The sequence below is a fragment of the Parasteatoda tepidariorum genome, chromosome 4, assembly GCF_982258835.1.
Source record: "Parasteatoda tepidariorum strain Cologne lab strain chromosome 4, Ptep-v5.0, whole genome shotgun sequence".
NCBI classification, from domain to species: Eukaryota; Metazoa; Arthropoda; class Arachnida; order Araneae; family Theridiidae; genus Parasteatoda; species Parasteatoda tepidariorum.
In genome coordinates, this window is record NC_141758.1 from 78,331,184 (window position 1) to 78,343,597 (window position 12,414).

General features: G+C 26.2%; 1 protein-coding gene across 18 annotated transcripts in view; it reads right to left on the bottom strand.

Annotated features, from left to right (window-relative positions):
- The window catches only part of LOC107446587 (piezo-type mechanosensitive ion channel component), a 125,449-nt gene that overhangs the window by 29,329 nt on the left and 83,706 nt on the right, over positions 1-12,414 (bottom strand). For all 18 annotated transcript variants that reach the window (XM_087161414.1, XM_087161407.1, XM_087161411.1 and 15 more), the window contains 9 exons: positions 11,959-12,160; positions 11,723-11,815; positions 10,084-10,240; positions 8,647-8,832; positions 8,417-8,474; positions 7,676-7,778; positions 6,750-6,900; positions 5,952-6,115; positions 318-457 (listed from right to left, as the gene is read on the bottom strand). In XM_087161414.1, coding sequence (XP_087017540.1) covers positions 318-457; positions 5,952-6,115; positions 6,750-6,900; positions 7,676-7,778; positions 8,417-8,474; positions 8,647-8,832; positions 10,084-10,240; positions 11,723-11,815; positions 11,959-12,160 — 1,254 coding nt within the window. The remainder of the gene's footprint in view (positions 1-317; positions 458-5,951; positions 6,116-6,749; positions 6,901-7,675; positions 7,779-8,416; positions 8,475-8,646; positions 8,833-10,083; positions 10,241-11,722; positions 11,816-11,958; positions 12,161-12,414) is intronic.

The window sequence follows — 12,414 nt, forward strand, 5'->3', positions numbered from 1 at the left end:
ATTCCTTTTAAAAGATATTAAAATTTTTTTAATGAATTATGTACTATCATATCAAGTTACCAAATTTGATAAAAGAAATAAAATAAGTTATATGCCAATATTCAAAGCAAAAAAAGCTTTTTTTCAAAAAAAAAAATTGGAGGAAAAAAATTATGGTAAAAAAGCAATTAGAATGAACACCCTATTTATTTTTAAAGGGAATTATTAATAAAGACAACAACAGCTCAGACAGTGAAAAACTTATTACTATCTGGCGTTACTTATCACTAGTGATATTTTATCACTATTACACACTGTTAAAAAAAATTTGAACTCACAGCATTTAGACCTTTCTCTTTGACTTCAGCGGAATCTTCGTCATCATCATCTACACTACGTTTGTGTCTTGCAGACAGCTCTAAATCTATATCATCGTCTGAGATGTCTTCAAACATATAGTAATCACCAGATCTGATAGCTAAGAAGATACATTTAATAGTTTAAAAAGCATGAAAACACTTCTTTTTATAAATGAAAACAAATCTCTAAGTTTTAAATGCCCAAAAAATGAACCAACAATTTCAAAAATCTGTTAGAAAAAATAGAAAAAGATAAAAACATACGGTTTACTTTATTCTGTTCAGCAGATGGCTCTTGTAAATGGAAAAATTATAAAGCAATATTTTGTAGCGCATAGTTGATCAACTCAATAAAAATATCTGCAAAGGTGTTGGAATTTTTAATTTTAAAGTTCATCACGATTTTGCAACAGCATTGTGTGCTGCTATTGTAAGCATTGCTTTATATTTTTCTCCGTTTTTTGCATCCCCATCTGTTGATGAAGTTTGTAACATTTCTAATTTCGAAGCTTCAAAATATTTTAAGTTTTCTAACAGAATCAGTAAACCAAACATTTTTATCTTCTAATAATAATCTAATCTTCGAGAATTTAACTGATTTTTTTAAAATTTTGTTATTTTTGGGACATACAGTTTGCTTAGTATAGAAGTTAAAAACATATTTTTCCCTTAACAAATAGTATTATATTAAAATTAAAATAGCATCTAACAACAATTTTATTGGGATTTATTTGTCTTTCACAAAGAATTGTTAAATTGAGACTCAAATAAGCCTATCTTGAAAATTCAGCAAATAGTTTAAGCCAAATAAACTTTTCTAAAATTTATAAATTGTAATGACGGTATCATAATGTTATTTTTAAGTCAAATGAGCTAACCATCTACCTAATATACCATCTGGCATTTTACTGCTAAGTTAACACTTGACAGTAAGTATGGTTGCAAACCAAGAACTGTTTTATATTAAATTGGAAAAATTATATCGATGTAAGTATGTACCAAGAGTTTATTTATTTTAAACTTAATTAAATAGAGTTTTTTTCTCCTAAATTTGTTTGAAAATTTATATTTAGAGTTATAATAATTATGATGTAACTCTAAAAAATGGCAGTGCATCTGTTGGTCTCAGACTAATAAATCATTTCAAATTTTAGAATATAATCAGATGTAAGACAAGCTCTGATTATAATTTTTAATAGAAAAATGGCTATCTAGAAAAAAAAATATAATCAATTCAAACATTAATTTGATTTCTGAAATTCAAAAATACTAAGTAAAAAACTATATTATTGAGAAATTTTTAAAAAACAATGAATAACATCACATATTTATCTATACATCTATTAAACATAGCAGAATGCCACCAAAACAAATCTGGAAACAAAAATGATACAGATGGAAGAAAAATAGATTCTACATCTAGACAGTAAGAGAAGAATCCTACAAGAATGACCACTACTAGAACAGAGTTTTTATGCAACAAGATAAATATTTTTAAATAATCATGAAGCAAAAAATTGACTAAAAGAGAGAGGTACAGAAAAAAGTCGAAGAAAAGTAGAAGAAATGTTTCTCAAATAATATTAAGAAGCATTCAATTAGCAAAGAAAATTAACGCTAAATCATAGCTATAAAGAAGCTTTTAACATGAGGCTGATATTTGCAGACTAAAGTTTCAAACACTAATCAAATTAACATCAAAATAGCAAACGTTTCCAGTTATTTTTTTCTTTTTTTAAATTTTTATAAATGTAATTTTTTTTCTTTATTTCAGTTAAAGAGACTGGTTTCACCATATAAATTACAGAGGAATTATTAATTACTTTTTTTTATTAGGAAGCCATAAAAAAGGAAAATTTGTGACAAACATTACAAAATTTTACAATACCTAATTATAATTTAATATGATTAAATTAATTAATAATCAAATTAATAATGCAGCAGGTAAAATTAATCCTAACTTTATTAAAAAAGCCAGAATTGTAAGACTAAATTTAAATATAATGGGACCTTATAATAGAAACCATGAAACATATACTGTTTTTTTTTATTACATAGCCTTTATTATTTAAGAAAATATTTAAATTATTATAAAAAAAACTAATTGTAAACTGTAATTCATTCCCACTTTTTAAATAAAATATTTTAAAGTTCTTGAATGTTGTTTCAAGAAAGAAAATAAAAGAAACATAGTTTTAATGTCCTTATCTTGAAGTCTTAAAATAAAGTCTTGTTAAAATCTTGCTGAAAAAATTTAAATATTTAAAAAAACATGAAATTTTTTTTTAAAAATCGCTTATTTGGCAAAATTTTTTACTCGACACAAAAATTATTAAAATTAATGAATAAATTTAATTTCAAACTTTCTTATGAGGCCAAACAATGAAGCATTAAAAAATTTGACCAAAAATGCTTTTTTTCCTAAATGTGGCAACAACTTAACCTAACAAATATGAATAGTGGTTGCATGCCTACTAGAGTTATAAAAATAACATTTTATTCACTAAAAAGCACTATTCCATATCTTTAAAGAATTTACGAAGTAACAAAGAGAACAACAGTGTAAGTGTACTCTATTTAATTAAAACATTAATAATTTGTACTAATAATTCTCCTTTCCATGATTACCAATGAGATCAAATTTTTAAAAAAAGCAAATTAAATTTCAAAATGACTGAATATTTTGAAATTTAATTATTAAATAACTCCAATTATAGGTGAAACGTTAAAATTGAACTAGATTAGTGTTTGAAACCCATCTACAAAACAATCGCTCTGATTACATGCGTGGTGCGTCGAGGGTGCTGATGTTGATGAAAACGAAGCACGTGGCATGAAACGCTGGAGGTTTGGATATCTTTGTAGCAATATAGATGCATATCCACTCTGTTCCAAGGATTCTGGTAAATATTGCAAAGCTTCAGCTATGGCTGGATATGGTGGAGGTGAAAACACAGGGTATGAGTCCTCATCAAATGATGAAGATTGAGGAACACCTCTATGTGCAACTCCGACATTAAGCTTTGGTTCCATGTAAGCATCGAGTGAGGGGGTGTAAAAAGCAGAGCCGGGTGATATTGTGCGAGTGGGGAGTGGTGTGATTGTTTCTTGGGGAGCTTCTTCTTGCTCTGTTGTACGTGGTGTGAGTGCATCCGAGTACATGGGGGTGGAATAAGAACAGTTGTCGGTTGCTATATTTCACAAAATAATCAGAAATAAAAAGTGAGAAAAATAGTTTAGTTATGAAGAATGTTAAGTGCAAATTCAGTATTTCTATGTATAAGATAAGAATACAACTATGAATTATACTTAAAAATTATTACAAAATCTTGAGTGTTGATGAATAAGTTAAATTTTAATAAGGCATATTTATATTTAAATACAAATGCTGGTCAAATTTGAATCCTTTTCAGTTTGAAATTTTATGTCTAAAATTAACCTACATCAAACTACATTTTATTGTAAAACTGAAGTCTTAACCTTTAAAAATATGAAAAAACAATGTTAAAAGTTTTAAAAAATATATTTAATTAAATTATCTATTTTTACGTATTTGTTAAACTTATAAACTATACAATATAGACATGGAAATATACAATATATGATTGAAATATACAGTATTGTTAAAAAATATTACTAAAAACCATAAATAAGAAAATGACATACTAAAACTTTAAAAAAAAAACATACAATCTGAATCATGCAAATTGAAAAACCATTTTTTTTAAAACATATAAATCATAAGTTGATAGAAATAAAAATAAAAAAACAACAACAAATGAAATGTAAAGAAATAGTTGAAGAAAAGAACAAAACACACAAAAATATAAACAAAATACAAAACAAATTAAATAATCATAGCACACTAAAACACAACAAACATACATGACAATAAAAAATATTTTGATTTAAAGATCATCAAAAGAACTCTTAAAACAACAAAACCAAAAAAATTTTATTAAATGGAAATTGTGAAAGATAGAAGAATTTATTTTAGTATTATATTTCACATGAATACATAATTTGGTGAACAATTAATAATAACCAAAATATTTGGTGCAGTTTGCTTATAACATAAACTAGTCGCAAAAACTTTTAAAACAAACAATTTCATTAAATTTTCTTATATAGAAGAATACATTATCCATAATAATTGAGGTGGTAACAGTCATTTAGGAAACAAATAAATGAGAATCCATTCTACACATAGAAACTTATCTCATTACTAGCTGTCATACTTACATAAAGTTGGATGAAACACATTATCCATGAATCAATCAAGAACATCATTGATTGAAAGTACCACTGACTTAAATAATTGAAAATTTTGAACACAGACAACACACTGATAGCACTGTTAGTTAGTAACAAATGGTTAGACAGATACTTAAAATTCGAGCTGAATGGCATGAGAATCTAAAATCAATTCTCATGAAGCAATTCAGAAAAGAAACAAGAAGCCATCCTCATGTAGCAATCAAAGAGAGAATCAAGAAGCCATCCTCATGAAGCAATCAAAAAGAGAATCAAGAAGCCATCCTCATGAAGCAATCAAGAAGAGAATCAAGAAGCCATCCATTAGATGGCTTCTAGACTACAAGCTTAAAGGCATGAGAATCAAAAAGCCATCCTCATGAAACAATCAATTTATTTAAAGCTCCAAGTGGTTAGATTAGATGCTTGTACTTCACTTTGAAAGGCATGAGAATTGAGAAGCAATAAAATTAAAGTAATGAAGAATATCATCAATTAAAAGTACCTTGAGATGAGATTAGATGTTTACATTTCATTCAGAAAGGCTACAGAACTAGGAAGCAGTCATCATGAAGTGATCACACATTAAAAAAGGTACTGCTCACTTAAAGGATTAAAAGTTGTGAAAGGAAACGACACACTGATAGCATTGTTAGTCAATAATGACACATGATTAGATACGACGCTTAAATCTCATGCTGAATAAAATACCTTTAAGACGACAGTTCAGCATATCAAAGTAGACATTTAAAGCGGTATATTCAGGGCATCCAGTTTCTTTGGTAAAAAAGCTTTCTGTGTGAAAATATTATAATATACTTTAAGAATAAAACAAAAGTCAACCAAAGCACAAAAATCCGATTTTAAAAACTGGTTGAAATTCAACACTAAAATGATCATTAGTGACTGTATATTATGTTGAAAATCTGTTGTATGTAAAATGTATACATCAAGCTAGAAGTTATCAATAAATTAAGTACAAATTTACAATATGTTTCAAAAATTATTTTTTAAAGATTGCTACAAAAATTAAACGATACTAAAATTGGCCAATGCAGCTTACAGTCACTGTCATTGGGCACTTTAAATTGATAAATAATATTTATTTAAAATACATTTAAATATATCATAAAAAATTATATTAATTTTAAGAAAAAAAACTTGATAAAAAGTTTTACCATTAAATAAACCTTTTTCTTTTCAATAAGTTTTAATAATTCATGTAATAAATATTTTCAAAAAAGATCAGAAAAATTTTGTTTCATAAAAAAAAAAGAATACAATAACAATCATGATTAGTTACGAAAAAACATTTAAGAATTGTAGTTACTAATTGCCGAAAAGAATATCTTTTATTACCTTGAAAGTGAGTTTCTGGTTCCATATTTTCTCCACCGCGTATTTTCTGTTGGTATGCCCTGATTCGATCCATTTTCTTTTTAATTCTTTCCATAATTTCTTTCTCATTGACTTGCTGTTCTTGGACTTCTTTCATTTGAATTTCATGAATAAGTTCAGCACCCCTTCAATGAAAAAGCAAAATCTACATTTCTTTCTTTAAATATAACATCAAATATTAAAAATAATCTTTTTAAATCCAGATTCTTTTCACAAATTTATGAATTAATTAAGCTACAAAAATTATTTTTTATTGACAGAAACTGAATTTTTCTCTGTTCAGTACAATAAGAAAAGTTAATGAAACTAACTACAATGCTGCAAAGACTCATGTATTAAGGTTTGCATTATGAATATTTCCTTCTCTGTATTATAATAAAAAATCAAGGAAATAAAAAACATTTAAATAAAAAATAATGAAATTAAAAAAAACAATGATTAAAGAGATATAAATTAAAGGTTTTGGTGTTAATATAATAATAAACCAGATTTTTCAAGTTGTTCAGTGGAGCATTTTTTAGGGAAAAACACCAAGACTTCTATGTTAGCAATAAGATGTTTTTGCATACTGTGTTTGCCATCAAATGGAAATTTTGAAAAGACTAAAGAACAGTTTAATTAAAGTTAACCTTTGGAAGCAGGGAAAATGACTTATCACTATGTTCCTTAAAGTCTTTCAAATAGTCAAACACATTTTTTTATATATAGCTGTATTTTTAACAGATATAACCTATATAAAACTAAATTTCAAATAAATACCTGGATGATAAAACTTGTTGAGCTTTCACTTCGTTCACAACATGTTGGAAATAGTAGCTAGAGAAAAGACGTCGTTGGAAAAGCAAGAATGCAAAACAAATGATGTCATACACCAATCCTGGATCAGACTCAAAAATGCAGTCTTCAGTAGCTACATTAGAATACATAAATATTTCAACAATATTACACGCATATCATAAAATTATTTAATTATTTCCGCTTGATTCAGTAAAATTTAATTAAGACACTTTTAAGGTAGCAAAAAAAGTATTAGCAATCTATTTTCATTTTTGTTAAAAGCATTTAAATTAACGTATTAAAACAAGTACTGTTTGCATTATTAAAAATAAAAAAAATATGAAACTTTTTAGTTCATATCTTCTCATTTAGTGAAAAAATATATTAGGTACTGTAAAGTATTGGTTCATTAAGTACAGTAGAATTTCAATTGTTAGAATTAATAAATAGGATCTGCACCTAATCTAGACAATTAAATGACAAAAAGATTTCTTGGAGAATGAGTGAAGAAAAACATGCTTTTAACGTATATGGTATTGACTTTGAGGGCTTGACATTTATGTAGTGTTTTCTACTGTTAAGATAATTGACAGATAATTGGCTAAGATAATTGACTGAAACCTAATTCAAACAAAAATTATCTTAGTAATTTTAGAGACCTCAAATTATTTATTTTGTTTAAGCAGTTAAGCTCTTCTTAAAGCAGTTGTATTGGATTCAACAGTGAATTCGATAATCTAGACAATTGACAAAAATCTCATTCATAAGTTTGAAATTTATATTCTTATTCAATAAATAATTAAATTATTTAGATTATAAAGCAAATATTAATAAGATAATTATATAGCATTCTAAAATTACTTTCTTAACAATATTGATAAAAGAAACTGATTAAAAAAAACACTTACTTTTTGGTGGAATACCATCTTTTCTCTGACATGCGATTCCCAATAGTTGTATAAGCCAGCATTGATGATCTCTTAATAATTCAAAATATGTGCACCCAACAAGCTACAACATTTATAGGAAAATTTTAGATATTTAAAAATTTTAAATTATTTCTAAGCAAAATAGCATAAGAAAGTAAGTAAATAATACTTATATTGTTTTATTATAAATAGTGAAGTCATAAGAAAAAGACTGCCACATTAATTGTTAAATTTCTTAAATGTTTGCTTGTTTCAATAAGGTATATAGAAAAGAAATGTCACTATTCTCAATTGATTGCAAATTTTTCTTAATACTCCTATATTTCAGTAAGGTACATAATAGAAAGTTACATGCTTCTTTATTTCAACCTTTCAATTAGTAAAATTATAACTAAGTTTGAAATGATTATGAGCATCATTTATGTGAAGAATTATGGAATTGCCAGAATTACCTTACCCCATTATCCTTGAAGTTCAATTTTTCTTAAATATGTTATGAAAAAAAGATTTTTAACAATTAAACTTTTAACAAAATATAGTAAAAGAAAATACATATTAAAAACGAAAATTTATAACACATAATAATTACATATCTCATAATAATAAAAAATATAGAAATTTAGTAAAAAAATAAAAAAAATAATAAAAACTTAGTTAGATTTTCAATAACTTTGTAATAAAATAACAGATATAATCTCTGAGCATATTAACATAGCTTACTTGCAGCAGGCAGCTCAACAGAATAACCGCCACATTATATGCTAATAAAATATTCCACCTGCAAAAATAAAAATTTGCTCAAAGAAATATTAAGGAGAAAAAAAATAATAACTTATAAGTATATTAATATATTTATGCAGTATTACATGTTAGATATAAAGGTTCATAAATATTTATGAATTAAAAATATTATTTATGTTTTTATATTAATAATAAATAAATTTACTTACATTCTTAACAAAGCTGAACGTGTCTTCAAATAAAACTCGTTTCCATTCCACAAAAAGTAAAAACAACCTATTACATAACCCATAGCAAATAAATTTATTCTGCTTGTGCCAGCAACAAAAACTATTGCCAAGGAAATCCAGTAAAGAGCATAGAACACAAACACTTTTATCATATCCAATACAGTTCTGAAAAACAATTGAACAAACCTGTTTTAAGATAATGAAAATAATATTTTTTATTTTCATTCACGGAAACTGCATATTTAAAGAGGTGATAAAGCTTGTTAGCTCATATTTAACTCCTTTTCTGTTAGCGTCACATTCTATGTGAAGAGAAAAATTACATCATTGAAATTTAATTCCTCGCTACATACACGGCTCCTTAAATCCTGCGATTATTTTTGTATTTCTGAATATTGCTAAGAGATGACGCAACTAGTCCTTCTTTTTTTACAATTTTCACAGTGAAATTTCCCGCCTTGAATTGAAATCAAAATCATTTTGTACTTTCTGTAATTTCGCGTTTATCAATGTTACCGTTGCATGCCAAAGTAATATGACACTTTTCTGATAAATGTGATTTTTACAATCTGATGCCCAAGACTGATTGTGAAGCTGTTTTAGCAGTAAGGTAGGAAAAATATTTTCCAAAAGATTTTTCTCCTAATTTTAATAATTATTTTAAGCAGATATTTATCGAAAACACCTTTAAGCAATAGGGTTAATAAATATATTATCACAGCGTTTTTTTTTTTTTTTTTTTTTTTTTTTTTTTTAACAATAAAACTTGGGTGCATTGCAGGGAAAACTGGAGATCAGTAGATGAGATATTACATCTTTCAAGACCAATAGGCCAAGCAAAAAATTGTTTGTTGACATAAACACTTTACATTTCTGAATTTAGGATAGATCATATAAAAATTTTTAGAAATAAAAAAATTCTTTTTTAGGGTCAAATATTCAAAGAAAAAAAATCCTTCAGAGAAGGGAATAAACCACCTTAGAAATGAAATTCAAATGTAATAAACTTTTATTAAAAGAATTTGAATATTAAAAAAAAATTATACATAATTTACACAATTTAGCACCATAAAAACAGCTTTCTTTAAAAAATTTATAGAATAAATTTAAAAAAAACAAACAATGTGTAATATATCAATCATATATAACCCAGCAACAAATCCATAAGATTAAGCATTTTAAAATTGTAATACCAAGTTTTCAATTAAAATCTGGATTTATCGTACTTTTTAAAATTAAAACTCTCAGCTAAGAAGCATAATAATATCTTTCTCTTTTATATAAAAAAGAAAATTTTTTTTTTATTTATTTATTGGTATTATCATTATTCTTTTACTATTTGGAATGAATGATTTCATAAATATTAAGCATGAAATATTTTTGTAATAAAAAATATGCTGTAAGGCTACAACTTACTGAGTGCAAGTTACAAAATCGGGAATAGGATTGGGTTGAGGAACTTCTAAGTTTATTTCTTTATTGCTCCCACCTTCGTAAAGCTCGGCAACAGGTGATGTTTCTATGTGGAATACAAATAACTGACAACAGCTAAAGAGCAGCTGGAAAAAGTCAGCTGAAAATATTTTTTAAAAAAATGAATCAAACAACAGTTTTACTAATGACTTTAGTACTGGAAAAATATATTAATACAGTAACATAATTATAAAACCTATAGCCTTTTCCAGATTTCTAAACCAGTTCTCTAAAATCATGAGATAAGGAAACAGTGTATAGAGAAAAATTGTTCTCTTATATTTACTCATTTGAAAACTATCAGAGGATAAAAATAAACCCTTATGTATGACTAATTCATTTTTAAAATAATGAAAATCTTAACTACTCTTTTTAAATAAAAAAGAATTTAATAATGAGAGGCATAAAATAAGTTTTACATTCAGTTATGTATAATAAAGTATAAGTAAAAATTAAATTATTATACAACGTATTGCATTGAGTTTAAAATAGCTATACTGATACAGTTGTAATTCAATGACAAACTTCGATATGAGTCTTGATATTGAGAAGTCTTAACTTATGACCAACATGGTTAACTAGCTATTTCAGACTAACATTTTTTTACAACACCTACAAATAACTACTTTCTAAAAATATAATTTTAGATAATTACATGGACAGAAAATCTAACAAAAAATAGATTTCAAACTAAGTTACATATGAATGAATAACTCTATCCACAATGTATTCAAGTCATAGAATCCTGAAGCATATATGCATGATAAATAAAAAATAAATACAAATGTAAGAGTAAATTAAGATTTTATAAAAACTTTTTATAAAAAATTTAAAACAATAATTTTTTTAAATATTTTCAAGAGAAGATTTAGTACATGGGTGAATAGCCAAATCTTTGAACAAAAAATAAGCACCTTTTAAGTACATTTTAAGCACTCAAAAAATATTTTTGAGCACTATATACATCAGCAAAATGCAAAATAATTTTCAAAGGCATGACATGATCATGTTAAAATAACTACTTTCTGACAAAGAACTCTTGTTAGGATTATATTAGCCATCATAAAAAAATTGAGAGATTTTACATTTTGAAAAATGAGGGTGGAAAATGAAGCCTGACATTGAGAATATCTAGTAAAATGCAGCAGATTTGCACATGAGAGTGCTAGTCACCGAACTCAGCTCAGTAGACGCGCATGCGGACTCGCAAGTATTTCATCAAACATGTAAAATAATTGCGGCATTTATATGCTATGGAGCGATGGTACGCCGAAATGAATTGTGAACACATTTAATAGAACAATATGAATAGCACGCTTTTGCATAATATGTGCCGAAAATCGATATGGTAAAGTAAAAAATCACATTTTCAAAAAGAGAAAATTAAGCACTTTTTAAAAATACCCAATGAAAAAAGTATCCTTAAGGGCTTTTAAAAAACGAAAATAGCACCTTTAAGCACTTTTTAAAAACGCTACGCACCATGTAGTCTAGTTAATTACGTTTTATCACATATTATTATTATTCAATGCATAATGTGCATTCTCTAAGTATTGATCACATAAAGCTATAAATAACATACCTACAACTCTGGTAGTACTAGGAGGATCGCGGAAATCAGCTAAAAACAACCAATCTCTCATTCCTTCAACAAGTGATTCAGACCATGGATACTCTAAATGAAAGATTTATTAAATCAAACATTAAAAATATCAAAATCATAAAAGAGGAAACATTTTGAATAACAATATTTTCCTGGTACATAAAAAAATTGACAAGAAGCAGGCAAAAGATAGCTTAAAAATGTGTACAACTTACCAACACATAAACCAGGAGGTAGACCCAAACAGATTATATACTGAATAGTCAAAACAATACATTGATAAGATACGTAAAACGGCCAAATTTTTGCCAAGGTTTTCCTTTTCAAAAGAAACATAAGAGTTAACCAGACAGCAGATAAAAAGGCAAATACATCGAGTCTAACTCCAATGCAAGCAACAGTTGTAATGAAACAAGCCTGTGAAAGAAAATTTATGTGTATTAATTTACAAAACTATGCATTTCCAAAACAATATATTTCAGAAAATTGTGCTTCATATAACACAAGGTTTTCAGGTGATTTATTTTTTAGTAAACAATTATGAATTAATTTTATAACATATTATAAGCCTTTTTTAGATGCATATCATATATTTATAACCTTCAATATATGATAAATATGATATATGGTATTAGTATATATATATATATATATAGCTTATATATCAATAC